General features: G+C 41.7%; 1 protein-coding gene across 1 annotated transcript; it reads right to left on the bottom strand.

Moving 5' to 3' along the window:
* Positions 1 to 484: 484 nt before the first annotated feature.
* On the bottom strand, positions 485 to 20,587 carry LOC110538685 (adhesion G protein-coupled receptor E5). The gene is made up of 19 exons (XM_021625652.3): positions 20,127 to 20,587; positions 13,658 to 13,735; positions 11,744 to 11,926; positions 10,350 to 10,502; positions 9,977 to 10,198; positions 9,535 to 9,663; positions 9,315 to 9,358; positions 9,107 to 9,211; positions 8,255 to 8,408; positions 7,883 to 8,002; positions 7,534 to 7,724; positions 7,153 to 7,314; positions 6,475 to 6,669; positions 5,912 to 6,129; positions 5,700 to 5,766; positions 5,510 to 5,601; positions 5,168 to 5,336; positions 4,753 to 4,854; positions 485 to 1,498 (listed from the first exon to the last, which is right to left on the bottom strand). The coding sequence occupies exons 1-19, from the start codon at positions 20,155 to 20,157 to the stop codon at positions 1,457 to 1,459; spliced, it is 2,457 nt and encodes an 818-aa protein (XP_021481327.3). The 5' UTR covers positions 20,158 to 20,587; the 3' UTR covers positions 485 to 1,456.
* Between the last annotated feature and the right edge of the window lie 762 nt (positions 20,588 to 21,349).

Here is a 21,349-nt window from a genome sequence, read left to right as displayed (position 1 = left end):
GCATCCTCTACTGTTGGAATGAGGATGGTACATTATAGCTCAGTATTTGTATTATTTATTTTATACAGTCTGTTTTCCTCGTCTTTATCAAGGTTTCCAATAATTTGAGGTGACTGTTTATAAGCAATTATAATAAATCAAGGTGCTTGATTTCTAATTTCCTGTTTTTATACCGTGTGACTCTGACTCGCAAACCCATTGAGGCTCTAAATAACCTGCTGAAATGACCTTTGTCAGTTTGTCCCTCATCTCAGAAGATGCAATCTGATGGAGACTCTATCCCCACCCATTCAGAGTTTGGCGTCTGTACTAAAACAAACAGTTCTGAACCAATCAGAAGAAACCTTTTCAAAACAATTCCACATCAGATTCTGGTAGACTACACATACGGCAGTTGCCTTAATCTAAAACAGAGACAAAACATTTCTTAGATATACAGTATCTTGAACCACATTTAACTAAATAAAATCAAGCTACACAGATACAAAATATTTTAATATTTTATTGAATTCAAATATTGCATGGCAAATAAAGTCTAAAACAGAGAAGTTACAGTACAGTGGTAAAAGCATGCCATTTCCCAGTAAAAAAAAACAATCATATAAATGATCTTTACTAAGACAATATTTACAATGATTTTCATTTGTCCTTATTTGACAGGATGCACACCTTACTAGAAACAATAACAGTCATGATCATGATTCTTGTACATTTTTTGGTTGATCTCTTTTAAAATTGAGATACAATTGTAAAACTATATACACAAAATATACATTTCAATCTGACATGATTTCAATCTGACTCTCACAACTCGACCTTTGATGGTTATGTTTTAAACAATAATTGTTTTAATAAAACCATGATAGTTTATGACTATTTTTTTTATATTTTGTTGCTTTCATCTGTTTATGTATTTTAAGATCAGAGAAAGTACCTGGATAATGCATAATGTAATAATCCAGTTGTCCCTGGTTAAACCATGCAGGACTAGTCCACTCTTCTACAGTAGGAGGGGGGTTTCTCATCAGCATTATATAATCCAAAGAATTTCAAGGTTGGAAAAAGACACATGAAACTGTGAATAGGAAAATCAGTGTAAAACAATAAATAACTTTTTTATCGTTACTCTTTGGAGTTAGCTTAAAAGAATATCCAGGCCAGCCCAATGAAAAAGTACAGTAATATTTACAGAATCTTTAAAAAATGTGCACAATACTGCTTAAAGCGAAATAAAGTTGTCACAAAAAAAACAGACATCAACCATCCCATCAATCTATCCTGGTCCTTTTGTGCTCTTTTGGCAAGACAGCACAAACAGATCTCGGACCAGGCAAGCATTAACTTATGCCTGTCATTAAACCAGGGTGATTATGGTTTTATAAAACTCCCAGGTGTTGCTAGGAGGTCACGAGGTCAGGCATCATGGGGTCATGTCCAGCAACCAGCGCCCAGCCCCCTAGATCTGAGACTCTCCCGTGTTCTGTGCGCTCTTGGATGTCTGGGGGACAATGGCAGAGAGAGGGCAAAGACAGACAACAACATCAATCAGTTGCTTTTTGATCAGACTCTGTCATCACAGTCCTTCATTATTAATGCACAAGTGGCTCTGCGGTCTCTCTCTTTCAACTGCCAGACAAAATGCGTGACTTAACACCTTCCTCACCCACCTCATTATCTTTAGGGACTATCGGCTCTGGCCCAGAATCACACGTCTGCCTATTTTATGGAAATGATCAAAAATGACAGTTCTTTTCCTCCTTTGTTGTGCTTTGAAAGGTTTTTAAAATGGCCTTTGAGCAATCTCACTTGAAGGAAATGACTAGACTGATCACACCTCTGCTCAGGCCTGGACACGATGTCCCAAACCATGGTCAGTAATGATTAAATGAATGGACTGATTTTACAATGCGCTGTAAAACAAATGTTCCAAATTGGCCGTTAACCTGATAAGAGGGTGCCCTCTGAGAAATGGAGATTGAAGTACTCTGAAGTTTGGATGTTTGCACATTTGACTTGTATCTAAATATTATAATATGCTTATATCCTTTGTATAATACAGTAAATGTAATATTTTATGTAGAACTTTAACTTGCAGATCAGCCTTAATAATATTACAGATTCTGGGTCCTATCAAGCAAATTTGTCTAATTTATAATCCCCCTATTATTATTGTTATATTTTTTCAGCACTATCAATCCTCCCCTGATTGGAGAAAACTAACGGCCAACAATACTTATTCTACTGCTACTCACAGCTATCTTCGCTCACATATACAGTACACTCTAATCTTAATTCCAACCCTCCGTTGTCCACAGACTAACCCATCTTTCCTAGTACACTACCATTTGACTATTTCCTTTTGCAATACAACCTTCTATTTTACTGTGATGGGTCTTGAACCTCTCTATTTGTACCCTTTCTACCAAGATTACCCTAAAGATAAATACTTTACCGAAGAGTGTAATCATATTTCAATATCGATTTATCGTGGTTTTTCAGATCTCCTAACAGTACAGTTTGTACTGAACAGCGATATGACTTACAGTGGTTTGTGAAAATATTCACCCCCCTGGCATTTTTCCTAGTTTGTTGCCTTGTAATTAAAATTGATTTGTTGGGGGTTTGTATCATTTGATTTACACAACGTGCCTAGCACTTTGATGATGCAAAATATTTTATTTGTGAAACAAACAAGAAATAAGACAAAAAAAACAGAACTTGAGCATTCATAACTACCCCCCCCCCCCCCACCCCCCCCCCCCCACCCCACGCCCCCGCCCCCAAAAGTCAATAGCCCGCTTTTGCAGCAATTACAGCTGCAAGTCTCTTGGGATCGGTCTCTATAAGCTTGGCACATCTAGCCACTGGGATTTTTGACCATTCTTCAAGGCAAAACTGCTCCTTCAAGTTGGATGGGTTCCGCTGGTGTAGGGCAATCTATAAGTCATACCACAGAATCTCAATTGGATTGAGGTTTGGGCTTTGACTAGGCCATTCCAAGACATTTAAATGTTTCCCCTTAAACCACTCAAGTGTTGCTTTAGCAGTATGATTAGGGTCATTGTCCTGCTGGAAGGTGAACCTCCGTCCCAGTCTCAAATCTCTGGAAGACTGAAACAGGTTTCCTTCAAGAATTTCCCTGTAATTAGCGCTATCCATCATTCCTTCAATTCTGACCAGTTTCCCAGTCTCTGCCGATGGAAAAACATCCCGACGGCATTATGCTGCCACAACCATGCTTCACTGTGAGGATGGTGTTCTCGAGGTGATGAGAGGTGTTGGGTTCGCACCAGACATAGCGTTGTCCTTGATGGCCAAAAATATCCAGGCACTTACACAGATTCTAGACAGGATAAAGGGCTTTCTCAAAATCTGCTATAAAGATTAGACCTGGTTTCCCTGCATTCCCATAGTTTTCAATTATTTCTAGTAGTTGTGTAATGTTGTCTCCAATATATATTCATTTTAAGAATCCCGTCTGATCGTGATGAATAATGTCTGGTAGGACATTTTTAATTCAAAACATTTTTTTGCATTTGTTTTAAAGATATTGCTTTGTACTGCCTTCCTGGCTCCTGCTTCAGTAAGAGAGTGATCATTCACTCTTTCTGTGTCCGACAGGTGGCAATTCATATACGATTAATTAAAACATAATAGTAGTGGATCTTTCAGTAGTTCATAAAAAGTTGAATATATGTCTATTGGAATGCCATCAAGGTCAGAGGTTTTTCCCATCTGAAAGAGTCAAGTGCCAACCATAGATTGTCCTGTGTAATTAGGCCTTCACAATATTTTTTTGGTGCCTGAAATAGTTTAACATGATTTTTTGGGGAGAAAGATATCACAAAACTCATTGTTAAATGAGGTTTGAGGGACTTCACAAGAGCTTGTTTAAAATATGTTTATCCTTTTGGTGAGAAGAATTTATCCATCTTTGTAACTTTTTCCTTAGGTTATTTTTGGTTGTGTTTCTATATTGAAGGTTTAGGAAAAATTTGGTGCATTTTTTTTTGCCATTCTCCATCCAATTTGCTCTGTTTTTTTAGATAAGTTAAACACGATTTTCTCATGAATAAGTTCCTCAAACTCCTTTTACGTTGTGTATAGATTATTCAGTGCTTCTGCAGTACTAGCTTGATTAAGCCTCCTCCAAGTCTATCTTACGAGATCCGGGTTTCTGAGCAAATGTCAGTCAATTCCAACGTGTCCATAATATTCATAATCTCTATGAGGACCAGAGGGTGATAGTTCGTAGTATGATTTCCTTTACAGTCTACTGACTTACTTAAAACTGTAAGTGTTATTTGTATCTAATTAGATTAATATAAATATTTCCAAAGAAGTTTGGATGGTCATTATTGGGTCCATATAAATGTATGAGCTATGTGTTTATCATCAAGTAGTATAATCAAAGCAATCCATCTTCCTTGAGGATGTATTAAAACGTATTACACCTCAAGATCTAGAATTTCTTAGTACATGACAGAAATAGATTTGACCATCCCATTCTTTTTCCATGGGCAGTTCGTCAGAATATACTTAATGACTTTCCTGCAAACAATATAAATATGGTTTAACTTTACCTCGCAGAACTTTACCTCGCAGAACTTTTATGCAGAACTTTTAAGCAGAACTTTTCCTCGTGTTTGCTGTCACTCAAATTCAACAGTGTTGGAGGACATGTACTTACATCACATTAAAGGACTTTCTGCTCTCTTAGATATTGGCTACTCAATTAGTAAGAGATAATACCTGTGATTTGCTGTTGCTTGACTGGTTGGAGGAAAACTCTGAGTACTTCGTCTTCTGTTGTGCACAGATGCTGTCCAGGATCTTGCCATACTCTTCTCTCACCTACAAGGTGCAAAAGAGAGCACTATGAGCAAAGACAGTAGAGAAAGCTGGTCGAGCAGGGGTGGGAGGAAGGGAATAAGTAGACCAGAACCAGCTGTTCATTCCTCCATTGTTCCTGTCTCTGTAAGTAGGCGTTCCTTCTCTAGTGTGACCATGTTTGAGCATGCGGTAGAGCATGCTCATGAGAGAGAGGGAACGGCCATTTACATAGACAGAACCTTGACCATTTATTTCAATGGTAAACAGCTTTTATGCATCATCTTAATTATCCACCATAGTTGTTATGAGTCGTGACGTATGAGTCGTGACGTACCTGTTTAGAGAGCAGGCAGTGCATGAGGAACACTAGGACCCCCTGCAGACTGTTGAGGATGGTGAACAGGTACGACATGGCCAGCGTGCTTTCCTCAAACTGGAAACAGCCAAAGATCCACATGGTGCCCAGCACACACAGCTGAGCCACTGCAGTTATGGTGAATGCCCTGCAGGAGGCGACAAACACACAAAATTAGATCGAGAGCCTGGGTCACAACATGTCATTTTACAGTAAGGCCTGTTTTTCCCCCCACATGTTCTGGCCAGGAAAAACAGTGGTCCTTTGTTATGGGCTATAACTCAGCCTGTGTGAGAATTGTCCATTTCTTTGCCGGCTCACTTGATTTTGCGGAGTTTGTCAAGGTCAGGGTTCAGGCTGGAGAACTTCTGGGCCAACTTCCACACTGTGATGAGGAAGAAAAAAACATTCACCTAGGAGGGGAGAGGGTGATAAGTAGAACTCTAACATGACACAAAACATTGTAAGTAGGAGTGATGAAACTATTCCACCTTTCATCTGTGATACGCACCATGATGATGATACAGACAGGGCCAAAAAAGCTCCAGATGAATCCATCCTCAAGGTTGAGCCAGCAGCTAAAACACACAATGCACACATGAAGACACATGAATACCTGATCTCTATAGTAACCAACAGAGAAGGACAGAGAGTCAGACAAATATATATAGGGAATCCAGTCAGGAGATGACATTGTCAGGGATCAATGTAATGGTCACTCACTGGCGCTCTGTTCCGTATCCTTTGGCGTTGGCGAGGGCAGAGATGGCGACGATGACAGCAGGAACGCCGTAGCCCCCCGCCATCATGTAGAGGGGCCTGAAGGTGGTGTTGAAGACCAGGACCACCATCCTGAAGAGCTGCACTCCCTCCAGACACATCCAGCAGAACGCCGACAGGAAGAAGAAGTGAAGCAGCCCAGCCACCACCGCACAACCAGCCTGAGGAAGAGAGGGATGAAGAGAAAGGAAATAAAGGGGTGAGAGTGATCGAGAAAACAAAATGACATATGCTGTAGATAGTGATAAGGTTCACAATACAATAAGTTACCCACAACTGAACACACAATCGTTGCATACATTAACATTTCTTCCTACTAAAACATTGTTCTCACCACCCACATGGACAGAGTACGTACGCCATATGTAAATGTTACACACATTGTCACATCCTCTGACCTCCCACGCCTAGAAAAGCTCAGTGGAGTTTTCCTTATTCAATCTTGTTCCCGAGGGCAATTCTGCCTCGAGGGCAGAGCGTATGTGATTGGTTGGATGCAAGCTTACCTGGCTCTCGGTGCGTGAGATGCCGACGAGGAAGATCAGGTTGGCGATGAAGAGGCTGAGGCAGAGGTGGAGGTGGATGGTATTGCGGGTGCTCCGGATGGAGCGGATCAGGGAGAAGGTGAGGATGCAGATGAAGAGACACAGCAGGGACAGGGACAGGCCCACCCAGGTGATCAGCTGCAGCTGGAATGTGTCCTGGAGGGAGGAATAGAGGCGAAGACACGTCACCATATAATCACAGCAGTGGAGGCTGCTGAGGGGAGGATGGCTCATGATAATGGCTGGAATGGAGTAAATGGAAACCATATGTTTGATGTATTTGATACAATTCCACTTATTCCACTCCATTACCACGAGCCCCAGTTAATGTGTCACCAACCTCCTGTGAGTCACAGTGACTGACACAACTTTCATGCATGTGTCTTATTATTATAGACAACATACCCCTGGAGAAATAATAATGGACCCCTATCTAGCCAGGCAAGACACAGAACTAATTTAAAACAAAAAAATCTTCATGGATTCACTGTTCTCAAATGAATGCAAGCTTTTTAAAAGCCAAACGATCTCCTATTGCACAATTACATAGAAAGTGAAATGAAACTATTTGAAAAGGCATTGTTCCTGCTCTATCTTACAACGGAAGTACAGCTAGACTAAGAGAGAAATCCCCCTCACCTTGAACTCATAGAGAGCCATAAGAACAGCAAAACTGCTGAGATGGTAGCAGGAGCACACAGTGTGGGTGGCATTGGACTGCACCAGGAAACAGCCTCGATCAGACCAGGTCCCTTCTCCCAACTCATCCCAGTACACACAGGTGTAGTTCCCTTCATCTGACTGGGAAACAACATTCATAATTACCATAGAAGAGAGGTAGAAAAACTATGTTACTCCAGGACACTTCACACAGTGACCATCCCAGAAAAAGCAAAGCAGGTTCACTCAGATGTCTGCATAGATCTTGAAATATATTGCAGCATATGAAGAAGATTTGATACTGCCACATTCACATAGACCATAATAATGGGATAGAGGGGTAATGCTTTTGCTCCTCACCTCCTTCAAATGGGAGAAGGTGAATGTGACTGGCTCCTTGAGAAAGGATGTGTCCTTGTTACTCATAGTGGCCGTCACCACTTTGGAGTTGATCTGAAAGCTGTGGCCCTCCTGTGCCTGCAGCCCTGAGAAGGAATGGTTGGTGGATGTCTCCAGACCCTTATAGCTGAGCAGGGACACCGTTGCAAATCCTGAGAAAGCAAATGTTTAAGTCTAGGAGTTTGTACACTGTGTACATTCATTTCACATTATATCATTACATTATAAAGATAGGTTCTGATGATTGTGGTGGGATTATGATGGCAGTGTTGAAGCTGATCATGAAGATGAGGATGATGAAGATGGTAACCTGGGTAGGAGATGTCTCCAGCAGCAGTCTCCCAGTGGCTGTCTAGCTGAGCGTGTGTAGATGACAAGGTGAGGGGCCCCTGGGGTGAGGAGGCATTTCTCTGCACCAACAGCTCCACCTCTGGAAGCAAATACATTCACATATTCACAAACAGGCCTACAGTAGGTGAGATGTTACAACTCTCAGAATGGTTATCTGCTAGAAAGGCAGACTTGTGCGCAGGAAATTATGCAATGAAATGTGACAAATGAACATATTCTACGAAGGAAGTTATAACAACTTGTCTTCCGTTAGGTGGCTTCAAAAGCCAAAACAATCATGGCTGAGTTTATGTTGTCTGGACTCATGGCTGAGTTCAGGATGTTCTCCTACCGGTGTGAGTTTTGAACCTCCTGGTCTCGGGGTGTTTCAGCAGAGGTCCTATAATTCTCAGAGCAGTCTCTACCAGGTCCAGCAAGACACTCACTTCCTTGTTATTTTTCAGAGGCCCGCCAGACAGGAGCCTGTCTATAGCAGACAACAGAGTCTACAGAGACAGAGAGAGGTGGGGGAGGAGGGGTACATAGACACAGTCAGAGAGGCTGAAACTTTTATTTGTCACATGCACAAGAGCAGTGACATTCTTAACTTGCAAGCCCTACGCAACATTGCAGTATTCAATATCAAAATAGTAGAACTGATCAAATAAATCAATGAAATAAAACACAAGAAATAAGAGAAGAAGAAAAGAAGAAGAAGAATGTTATGTACAGCAGGGTCAGGGCCAATTCCGAAATGTACATCAAATCAAATGTATTTATACGGTCCATCAGCTGATATCTCAAAGTGCTGTACAGAAACCCAGCCTAAAACCCCAAACAGCAAGCAATGCAGGTGTAGAAGCACGGTGGCTAGGAAAAAAACCCTATAAAGGCCAAAACCTAGGAAGAATCCTAGAGAGGAACCAGGCTATGACCAGTCCTCTTCTGTCTGTGCCGGGTACATGACTATATATTTGGCATACACTAACCACAATGCTATGTTTAGAAGTCATACAGCGAAAGGAGGCTAGTTTCCATTATAAGCTAGAAGTACCATCAGTCGTTGTTTCCCTGCATGTATCCTTTCCTTAATGTGTGTGGGCTGAGTCTGAACCTGCATATGTCAACCTCTATGATGGATGCCTGGGTTATAATGAGCCTCAAATATAAGTATATATATAAATATATAAATAAGCAGTAGTACCTCTAGCAGGGCCTCTCCATCGACTTGTTCTGCTGTATTACTCTCACTCAACTCCAGACAACTGGTCCTCATCAGGGCTACAGCATCCTGCAGACCTGGGATGACCTGAAAACGAGGGATGAGTAGAGAGAGGAGAAAGTTAGTCTGTATATTGTTCTGCAGATACCTGTAGGTGTGAATCATTACACTGTATACTCATGTGGCTTACCATCTTAAGATGCTTCTCGCTCGCAAACGTGTCACAGTTCAACTCTGTGGAAAGAGAAGAGATGAGTGAAAAAGGCATCTTAAATGAAACTATTGATGAAACTATTGATGACAATGAAATTAAGTGATGACAACTTGATCATGCAGTGGAAGTATTGCAATTCGAATGTTGAAACAGCTCCATCTCAATGAGAATGATGATCTATAAATGTGATTCTCACCAGTACATCTCCCCTGCGGGTCTCCGTAGTTGGTGAATCCTGCATGGCACGCACACCGATGGCCACCGTTGGTGGCATTATGGCACGTTCCATTCTCTCCACAGATAAACTTATTTATTTTACACAAGTCTACAAAGGAATGACAGAAAGCACAGGTGACATTTTCACAAGATGTTCAGACCTACCTAAAACCGATCAATTCACATAATATCAATTACACATTCTGGTCATAAAGAAAGTATCTGGTGCTTCATGAGGAAGAGGAGAAATTGAGCAAAATACATCAAGGGGTATAGATATTTTTATTTTAAATTTTCTTAAAATTCCCAGCTTTTCCCCAAATCCCAGTTGGAAGATTCCTGGAATTAGCAGGAAATCTGGAGGCCTCCAACCAGGATTTCTAGAAAACCCATCCACGGTGATAATACAATTCCTCCCATACCTTTAGCACCTTGAGCATCCTCACTGTCTGTGGTTGCTGTCTGGTCTGTGGTGGCTTTCTGATCTGTTATTTCCTCACATGATTCTCTATTCCCTGTGAATTGAGCTTCGCCAGACTTCAGGCCAAACCCTGGATTGCAGACACAGGAGTAGTTGCCTGATGTGTTGACGCACTGTGTATGCTTCCCGCAAATTGTGATGTTGTCCACACACTCGTTTCTATCTACATGTGGGTAAAAACGACCATTAGGAAAAGGAAACTCTCACCATTTCATACAGGATGACATCCTGTATATGCCTGATATGCTCTCTGGATGTACTGTACACATCTTTTGATATTTAGTGTTAATCCCTAGTTTTCTTTGGCATCTTACCTTCACACGTGACTCCTTGGCCAAATATAAATCTTTCCACTCCAGTACTGGTGACAAACCCCTCATTGCAGATGCAGAAGTAGGACCCTAATGTATTGTTACACTTGGCATTGGGACCACAGGTGTCCTTATTCTCCAAACACTCGTTGATGTCTTGAGGCACAGAGAAAGGAATAGTCAGTCACACCTCAAATGCAAACGTAGAATATACACTGAACAAAAATATAAACGCAACATGTAAAGTGTTGATCCCGTGTTTCATGAGCTGAAATGTTGTGTACACATTTGTTTACATCCTTGTTAGTGAGCATTTCTCCTTTGCCTAGATAATATGGCATATCAAGAAGCCGATTATACAGCATGATCATTACACAGGTGCACCTTGTACTGCGGACAATAAAAGGCCACTCCTAAATGTGCAGTTTTGTCACACAACACAATGCCACAGATTTCTCAAGTTTTGGGGGAGCGTGCAATTGACTTCAGGAATGTCCACCAGAGCTGTTGCCAGAGAATTTGTTTATTTCTCTACCAAAAGCCACCTCCAATGTTGTTTTAGAGAATTTGGCAGTACTTCAAACCGGCCTCGCGATCGCAGACCACATGTGTGGCGTTGTGTGGGCGAGTGGTTTGCTGATGTAAACATTGTGAACAGAGGTGGCGGTGGAGTTATTGTATGGGGAGGCATAAGCTACGGACAACGAACACAATTGCATTTCATCTATGACAATTTTAATGCACAGCGATACTGTGACGAGATCCAGAGACCCATTGACGTGCCATTCATCAGCTGCCCTCACCTCATGTTTCAGCATGATAATGCACAGCCCAATGTCGCAAGGATCTGTACACAATTCCTTGAAGCTGAAAATGTCCCAGTTCTTTCATGGCCTGCATATTCACCAGACATGTTGAGCATGTTTGGAATGCTCTGGATCGACATGTACAACAGTGTGTTCCAGTTCCCGTCAATATCCAGCAACATTCCACAGGCCACAATCAACAGCCTGATCAACTCTATGCGAAAGAGATGTGTTGTGCTGCATGAGGCAAATGGTGGTCACGCCAGATACTGACTAGTTTTCTGATCCACACCCCTACCTTTTTGTTAAGGTATCTGTGACCAACAGATGCATATCTGTATTCCCAGTCATGTGAAATCCATAGATAATGGCCTAATTTATTTATTTCAATTGATTGATTTCCTTATATGAACTGTAACTCAGTCAAATATTTTAAATTGTTGCATGTTGACTTTATATTTTGTTCAGTACAGTATAGTCACTATAGCGAATAAGTGTATGGATTCCAAAATTGCAGCAGTGCTGTGATCTCTGGCCAGGACTGCAATGTATGTAAATGCTATAAGGTAACTAAAAAAGAGAGTTGTTTACCTATACATTTTTCAGGTGAGTCAGCTGTGAAGTTAATCCGCTGTGATGATGATCTGAACCCAAGACCACATTGACAGTAGAAGCTTCCATTGGTGTTGATGCATGCTGCATTCTCACCACAGATATGTGGTGTTTCAGTGTCATTGTTATAGTCCTCACTAGGAGGATTACACTCATTCTCATCTGGGGTCAAAGACAGAGGCATTGAGAAAGTGTGAAGAGAGGTAGAATGGTTGGGGAATGGGAATGGTCATTCAAAATATAAGAGAGATATACAGTAGAAGTCGGAAGTTTAAATACACCTTAGCAAAATACATTTAAACTCAGTTTTTCACAATTCCTGACATTTAATCCAATAAAAAATTCCCTGTCTTAGGTCAGTTAGGATCACCACTTTATTTTAAGAATGTGAAATGTCAGAATAATAGTAGAGAATGATTTATTTCAGCTTTTATTTCTTACATCACATTCCCAGTGGGTCAGAAGTTTACAGACACTCAATTACTATTTGGTAGAGTTGCCTTTAAAATTGTTTAACTTGGGTCAAATGTTTCAGGTAGCCTTCCACAAGCTTCCCACAATAAGTTGAGGGAATTTTGGCCCATTCCTCCTGACAGAGCTGGTGTAACTGAGTCAGGTTTGTAGGCCTCCTTGCTCGCACACGCTTTTTCAATTCTGCCCACAAATTGTCTATGGGATTGACATCAGGGATTTGTGATGGCCACTCCAATACCTTGACTTTGTTGTCCTTAAGCCACTTTGCCACAATTTTGGAAGTATGCTTGGGGTCATTGTCCATTTGGAAGACCCATTTACAACCAAGTTTTAACTTCCTGACTGATGTCTTGAGATGTTGCTTCATTATATCCACATCATTTTCCTACCTCATGATGCCATCTATTTTGTGAAGTGCACCAGTCCCTCCTGCAGCAAAGCACCCCCCCAGCATGATGCTGCCACCCCCGTGCTTCACGGTTGGGATGGTGATCTTCGGCTTGCAAGCCTCCCCCTTTTTCCTCCAAACATAACGATGGTCATTATGGCCAAACAGTTCTATTTTTGTTTCATCAGACCAGAGGACATTTCTCCAAAAAGTACGATGTTTGTCCCCATGTGCAGTTGCAAACGGCAGTCTGGCTTTTTTATGGCGGTTTTGGAGCAGTGGCTTCTTCCTTGCTGAGCGGCCTTTCAGGGTATGCCGATATAGGACTCATTTTTACTGTGGATATAGATACTTTTGTACCTGTTTCCTCCAGCCTCTTCACAAGGTCATTTGCTGTTGTTCTGGGATTGATTTGCATTTTTCACACCGAAGTACGTTCATCTCTAGGAGACAGAACGCGTCTCCTTCATGAGAAGTATGACGGCTACGTGGTCCCATGGTGTTTATTCTTGCGTACTATTGTTTGTACAGAGTAACGTGGTACCTTCAGGCGTTTAGAAATTGCTCCCAAGGATGAACCAGATTTGTGGAGGTCTACAAGTTTTTTTTCTGAGGTCTTGGATGATTTCTTTTGATTTTCCCATGATGTCAAGCAAAGAGGCACTGAGTTTGAAGGTAGGCCTTGAAATACATCCACAGGTACACCTTCAATTGACTCAAATCATAAACTTCTAAAGCCATGACATAATTTTCTGGAATTTTCCAAGCTGTTTAACGGCACATTCAACTTAGTGTATGTAAACTTCTGACCCACTGGAATTGTGATACAGTGAATTATAAGTGAAATAATCTGTCTGTAAACAATTGTTGGAAAAATTACTTGTCATGCACAAAGTAGATTGCCAAAACAATAGTTTGTTAACAAGAAATTTATGGAGTGGTTGAAAAACGAGTTTTAATGACTCCAACGTAAGTGTATGTAAACTTCAACTCTATATAGAAGATATAATACAAGACAGACATGTACATACCAATGCAATGTTTCCCATTTTTAGAGAATCCTTTAGGACAGCCTGATACATGTTCCATCAGCAGGGCAAGGTGAAGAGCTGCAGAGTAAGCAACAAGCAGATTCTACAATAAGTTGTCCCATTATCGTATGGTCAGTGCTATCCTGGATACTTGGAACATCCCTACCCTAAAGCCTAACCTTAACTTTAACCCTCACCTTACCCTAACCTTCACCCTTACCTTTTTACATTTCAAATTCAATATGGTAGGGACGTCCCAAGGATCCTGGATAGCACAGAACATTAATGGTATTGGGGGAGTGCCCTGAACATGTGTAATATTGACAAGTACATGACAAAACTACTTGTGTAGAACCAACCTTTGACTATGATTGTAAGGTTGTAACATGAATCAGTTGGAGAGGGTTCAGGCACAGACACTTGCAGCAATAATTTGTAAAGGTTTAAAAGGTTTATCTCTCTCTGTTTAAAAAGGTATACCCCCTATCTGGATTTCAGCAGATTGTTCCTACGGCAACTGTGCTCACAGGATATGCCCATAATAACCCCTGAATTGCACACGGCTGTCCGGAGGTTCAGACCCATTTTTACCAGGAAGCCATCACCTGGCATGGGACTGTGTGATAATGACTGTAAACCTCCTCAGTCTGTATGATAGTAAATGGGTAGTCAGTCCATTGTGGTAATGGGTGGAGAGAAGAGGCAGCAGTAGTGTGGAATGTTGTGGTCACAGAGAGAGTCCTCTAAAATGACGTGTAACCACTGTTTAAGTTCCACTTTTATGGTGCTCTCTGTTTCACTCTAACTAGTAAAAAATCTTAAGAAAAAACGTTTTTTAAATAGTGTAACTTTTCATTGAGGAACCATCTGTCAAACAATGTTCTCTGATACAGTAGCTTTGTTCTCTCCCTTCACAACCCTCCATTTATCCTTTTCCACTCCATCTGCCAACCAGACTGACACTAACTTTCCAGTTGCTACCATTGAACTGAGTAGCAGAATGGATCTACCGTGTTTTCCCTCCACAGATAACTGTTTTGCCAGAGTGTGACAGTTGACATCATTGCTTGTCATTATTCTACCCTTAGTTGCCTCTCAAGGCTTACAATCTATTTCCCCTTGCATAGCTTTCAAGATGGCGCTGATAGACATGGTCGCCCTGTTCATGGCTCCTTTGTATGTTATTTCTCACCTTATTAGCTCAGAACGTCCTTTGCATTATTACATACAGCCAGAAATAACTTTAGAATATTAGAGCGGCGGTAACTTTGATCCTTTGTTTTTACCCCCCAAGGCAATTCCACTTATCCCAGTGACTGCTCCAAGATGCTGCTGGTGGAGGCGTTAATACCACCCACTGCTCCCGAGTATAGTACTCGCTAATGTTCAGTCCCTGGACAATAAAGTAGACAAGTTTAGGGCGAGGATCTCCTTCCATACTGTCCCCTTCCATACAGCCAGCTGTACATCGCGAAGACAGGAATAAAGAACTCTCCGGGAAAAAGAAAGGCAGAGATGTATGATTAACTACTCATGGTATGATTGTGGTAATGTACAGGAACTCAAGTCCTTTTGTTCACCCGACCTAGAATTCCTCACAATCAAATGCAGTCTGCATTACCTCCAGAGAGAATTCTCTATGGTCATCATCACAACCGTGTATATTCCCCCTCGAGCTGATACCATGACGGCTTTCAAGGAACTACACTGGACTTTGTGCAGACTGGAAACCGCATATCCCGAGGACGCATTTATTGTAGCTGGGGACTTTAATAAAGTAAATCTGAGGAAAACACTACTGAAGTTTTATCAACACATCGTCTGCATCACGCGAGCTAAAAAAACTCTCGACCATTGCTACTCTCCCTTCTGGGATGGCTACAAGGCCCTCCCACGCCCAAATCAGATCATGCCTCCATCCTGCTCCTCCCTTCCTATAGGCAGAAACTAAAACAGGAAGTAGCCATGGTAAGGACTATTAAATGCTGGTGTGACCAATTGGAATCCATGCTTCAAGATTGTTTTGATCACGCGGACAGAGATATGTTCCGGGTTGCTTCTGTGAATAACACTGATGTATACACTGACACGGTGACTGAGTTCATTATGATGTGCATAGGGGATGTTGTTCCCACTGTGACTATTACGACTGTGGATAGATGGCACCATTCTTGCAAAACCACCGCATTTGACCATGCCAACGTGACTGGGAATATAGTTGAGTACAAAAAGTCCAGTTATGCCCTCTGTTAAGGCATTCAAACAGGCAAAATGTCAGTACAGAGACAAAGTGAAGTCGCAATTGAACAGCTCAGACACGAGACCTATGTGGCAGGGACTCCAGACAATCACGGATTTTAAAGGGAAAACAAGACGTCTTGCTACCTGACAAGCGAAACACCTTTGCCCGCTTCAAGGGAATCACAGCGCCGTGGACTGTAAGCTCTCGTTCTCTGTGGCCTACGTGAGTAAGACATTTAAGCATGCTAACGCTCGCAAGGCTGCCGGCCCAGACGGCATCCCTAGCCGCATCCTCAGAGCATGCACAGACCAGCTGGCTGGAGTGTTTACGGATATATTCAACCTCTCCCTATCCCAGTCTGTTGTCCCCACTTGCTTCAAGATGTCCACAATTGTTCCTGTACCCAAGAAAGCGGAGGTAACTGAACTAAGTGACTATAGCCACGTTGCACTCACTTCTGACATCATGAAGTGCTTTGAGAGGCTAGTTAAAGATCATACCTTACCTGACAGCCTAGACCCACTGAATTTCGCATACCGCCTCAATAGATCCACGGATGATGCAATCACCATCCCAATGCACACTGCCTTATCCCATCTGGTCAATGACCTATGTATGAATACTGTTCATTGACTACAGCTCAAGCTTCAACACCATAGTACCGTCCAAGCTCATCATTAAGCTCGGGGCCCTGGGTCTGAACCCCGCCCTGTGCAACTGTGTCCTGGACTTCCTGATGGGCCGCCCCCAGGTGGTGAAGGTAGGCAATAACACCTCCAGTGCACTGATCCTCAACACAGGGGCACTACAAGGGTGCGTGATCAGCCCCCTTGTGTACTCCCTGTTCACCCATGACTGCGTGGCCACGTCCGTCACGTTTGTTTGTAGATGACAAAACAGTGGTAGGCCTGATACCAACAATGACGAGACAGCCTACAGGGAAAGGGGTGAGGGCCCTGGGGGAGTGGTGCCAGGAAAATAACCTGTCAATCAACTTCAACAAAACAAAGGAGCAGATTGTGGACAGCAGAGGGAGCACACCCCCATCCACATCGACGGGACCGCAGTAAAGAAGGTGAAAAGCTTCAAGGTCCTTGGCGCACACATCACTGACAATCTGAAATGGTCCACCCACACAGACAGTGTGGCGACAAAGGCGCAACAGTGCCTCTTCAACCTCAGGAGGCTGAAGAAATTCAACTTGGCCCATAAGACCCTCACAAACTTTTACAGATGCACCATTGAGTGCATCCTGTCGGCCTGTATCACCGCCTATTACGGCAACTGCACCGTCCGCAAAGACAGGGCTCTCCAGAGGATGGTGTGGTCTGCCCAATGTATTTTATTTTATTTGATACTTCTAAATTCTAAAGAATTTGACATAAAAGGTTTCAGCCATTGAGACACTAACTAACCAAATGCACCTAAAGAGGGATAGTTAGCTCACCTCAATTAGCCACCCCTTGCAACGTGTCATCAAAGACTTCCTGTCTTCTTCACGGCAGTGAGAAATCACACTGAATGTTAGCACCTTGCTGTGATGTCATGGCAACAAGGATATTTTTTTTCTCTCAGAAAGTGTATGTGTGTGCATACATGTGTGTGTTTTTGTGTTTGTGTGTGTACATGCACATGTGTGAGTTTCAAAGACCATATGGGTGAGGGGTGTGAGTGTTATCAGACTGTGGGGTGCTTCAGGGGAGATCACAGAGTATAGATTAGAGGTCGACCGATTAGGACCAAAAAAAGCCGATACCGATTAATGGGCCAATTTTACTTATTTGTAATAATGGCAATTACAACAATCCTGAATGAACACTTTTATTTTAATATGATATCATTTCGAAAACAAAATGTTTATTCTTTCAGTGAAATACGGAACCGTTCAGTATTTTATCTAACGGGTGGCATCCATAAGTCTAAATATTCCTGTTACATTGCACAACCTGATGACAACATTATGACAACCTTATGTCAAATAATCCTGGCCAATTAGTTCTCAACAAGCCATGCGGACCAAACTGTTGCATATACCCTGACTCTATGTACAATGAACGCAAGAGAAGTGACACAATGTTTCTAGTTTAATATTGCCTGCTAACTTGGATTTCTTTTAACTAAATATGCAGGTTTAAAAATATATACTTCTGTGTATTGATTTTAAGAAAGGCATTGATGTTTATGGTTAGGTACATTCGTGCAGCGATTGTGCTTTTTTTGCAAATGCGCTTTTTTAAATCATCCCCCGTTTGGCGAAGTTGCCTGTCTTTGTTAGGAAGAAAGGGTCTTCACACAGTTCGCAACGAGCCAGGCGGCCCAAACTGCTGCATATACCCTGACTCTGTTGCACAGAACGCAAGAGAAGTGACACAATTTCCCTAGTTCAAAGAAATTCATGATATCAGGTAATATTAACTAAATATGCAGGTTTAAAAATATATACCTGTGTATTGAGTTTAAGAAAGGCGTTGATGTTTATGGTTAGGTACACATTGGTGCAATGACAGTGCTTTTTTTTGCAAATGCGCTTGTTAAATCACCCGTTTGGCGAAGTAGGCTATGATTCAATGATCAATTAACAAGCACCGCATCGTTAGTCAGCCTGCCACGCAGTCTCCTCGTGGAGTGCAATGTAATCGGCCATGATCGGTGTCCAAAAATGCAGAGTACCGATTGTTATGAAAACTTGAAATCGTCCCTAATTAATCGAACATTCTGATTAATCAGATGGCCTCTATTATAGATACCACTGTTAATAAAGGCCAAAGAACAGAGTCTAGGATGAAGAATAGGGAGAGTGTCTCTCTCTGGCGGTCTCTCTGTCTACTGCTAATTCCTCTGAATGTGCTCCTTCAGGCTTTTAGTCCTCAGATTCCCAAAAGTAATTCAGTGTTATGACAATGGTCTGTCCTTGAGGTTCCATTCAGTTCTGATGAGTGTCATTGTTTCGATATTAAGAGCTGTGTCCCTATTGCTCTGTCTTACTCAATGAACCAGTAAAAACTATAAATGCTAATGCCGTAAAAGGGAGTCCACAAGGAAGCAAGACAGATCTATTAGCCACATGTAAAATAGTTGCAATAAACTGAACAACTCAACAATTTCAACAGGCTATTAACAGGATTTTAAATGGATTCCAACCTTTGCACACACAATGGCACGTGGTGTAAAGTAGTTAAGTAAAAATACTTTAAAGTACTACTTAAGTAGAATTTTGGTGTATCTGTACTTCACTATGTATATTTTTGACTACTTTTACTTCACTGCATTCCCAAAGAAAATAATGTACTTTTTACTCCATACATTTTCCTTCACACCCTAAAGTACTCATTGCATTTTGAATGCTTAGCAGGACAGGAAAATGGTCCAATTTACACCCTTATTAAGAGAACATCCCTGGTCATCCCTACTGCCTGGCAGACTCACTAAGCACAAATGCTTTGTTTGTACATGATGTCTGAGTGTTGGAGTGTGTCCCTGGCTAACCATACATTTTTAAAACAAGAAAATTGTGCCGTCTGGTTTGCATAATATAAGGAATCTGAAAGGATATATACATTTACTTTTGCTACTTAAGTACATTTAAAACCAAATACTTTTAGACTTTTACTCAAGTAGTATTTTATTAGGTGACTTTCACTTTTACTTGAGTAATATTCTATAAAGGTACCTTTTAATTTTCCTTAAGTATGACAATTGGGTACTTTTTCCACCGCTGACTCCAACATTCCGCTTTACTTAATAACATTTTCCAGTTGTTCCTAAATGTAGTTTCAAATGATGTCTAATGCAATCTGAGAGTAGCCTGGTCCCAGATCTGTTTGTGTTTGGCATGTGACCATGACCATAGGGGTTGTGAAGACAGTAAGAACAGATCTTGGAGCAGGCTAAGCTGAGAGGTGTTCAACCCTGTAGTGACCTCCTTCGGGACCCTGATCATGATGAATTGCCAATGAATTTGCACGTTAGCATTTCAGGCAAATCCTAATTTAAGTCAAATTATCACTTAGTTATGCTTTGATATCAATGGGAGACTAAGTGAAAATTCAATTCAAGTTAGGATTTGCCTTTTCAAGTTCAACAGCCACATGTCTTTTACTTTACTCTTCATCTAACCATCCCCGACCAAACATAAACACTGTCTGATTTAGTGCTTTCTCTAAAAAACACACAACCTTCTCCACGGTAACATGATTTCTGTGTAAACAGTTTACAAAAAGGACTCACCCAGAATCAGGAGATGCAGTCTGCCTGTCATGGTGAAGAAGAATCTCACTATCTCTTCTATGAGAATCACAACGCACAAGATTAGACCAGGGCTGAAACTCTGCCCCTATCTGAACGGTCTATTCAAAAGTGCGATAAAGATCCGTCTTCTCTTCTTCTCAGGAGTTTCTCAGGGTTGTTTTACTGAAGAAAAATGGCACCCGTGTCCATCAACTCAGTCAAGCTTCTGTCTAGTAGACTGAGCTCTGCTGACATCACCAGATGAGTGAGAAAATGACAAGTAGTCACTGTGCTCTCATCACTTGCCTAGAACTCTCTGTCTCTGACTCGCTCTCCTTCTCTTCCACCCTGTGTGTTTGGCTGTGGTGGTCTGGGCTGTGTCTGGCTCACTGACATACTAAGAGGTTTCTGGGCAGAGCTTCAGTTGAGCCGCTGGTGTTGAGTCACGCCCCTGAGACAGTGAGGGGGGGAAATGAGGTTGGAGAACGAGGAGGGGGGTTTTGCAACTGCTGCTATTGATTTTTTGTTGTTGATCTCTGCTCTTTAGGGTTCCACGACAACAACACAACCTAAACTGGCCTCTCTCTCTTTCTCTCTCCAATTTAAGGGGCTTTATTGGCAAGGGGAACATTTGTACTCTCTGTTTAGGGCCAAATAGCATTCTAGTTTGCTCAGTTTTTTTTGTTAATTCTTTCCAATGTGTCAAGTAATTATATTTTTGTTGTCTCATGATTTGGTTGGGTCTAATTGTGTTGCTGTCCTGGGGCTCTGCGGGGTGTGTTTGTGTTTGTGAACACTCTCTCTCTTTTTCTCTCCCCAAAGGAATGGAGACATTTCAAATGTCATATTATGGATATATACTGTGCTCTATGTCTTTCTATCTACAACCTTGTTTTCCACTTCCTCCACTCTATCAGACTGTATGGTCTAAATTGAATCAGACATTAAGGAGTCTGGGTAGTGAGACTGTTCATTGTTATACAGAACACTGCTTGGACACACTCCCATAGGCTGTGGTTGTCTATTAATGGTGGTGATGACAAATATATGGTTCTCTCCTTTTCGTCTTTGAGCAGATGGCGTCTGTTCATACTGATAACAATGTAACAATGTAGTGTAATATACAAAGCTCCCAGTAGAATCCACTAACAATGGACATTAAAAACAAGTCATTTTCTTTCTGGGAACTGTGCGTAAATCAAATATTTCGGTTTAAAGTAAAC

This window comes from Oncorhynchus mykiss, chromosome 12 (assembly GCF_057628025.1).
Source record: "Oncorhynchus mykiss isolate SJ-2025 chromosome 12, ASM5762802v1, whole genome shotgun sequence".
In the NCBI taxonomy this organism is placed as follows: Eukaryota; Metazoa; Chordata; class Actinopteri; order Salmoniformes; family Salmonidae; genus Oncorhynchus; species Oncorhynchus mykiss.
The sequence above is the reverse complement of the archived record's forward strand: the minus strand, read 5'-3'. Positions and strand labels throughout refer to the sequence as shown.

What these genes read in the sequence shown, in the direction of transcription:
- LOC110538685 (XM_021625652.3), bottom strand. Translation starts at nt 20,157, where the DNA reads ATGACAGGCAGACTGCATCTCCTGATTCTGG. An exon ending in TGGAGACATCTCCTACCCAG is followed by an intron (nt 7,725 to 7,882) that starts GTTACCATCTTC and finishes TTGCTTTCTCAG; the next exon opens with GATTTGCAACGGTGTCCCTG. An exon ending in CTGTCTGTATCATCATCATG is followed by an intron (nt 5,602 to 5,699) that starts GTGCGTATCACA and finishes CTCCCCTCCTAG; the next exon opens with GTGAATGTTTTTTTCTTCCT.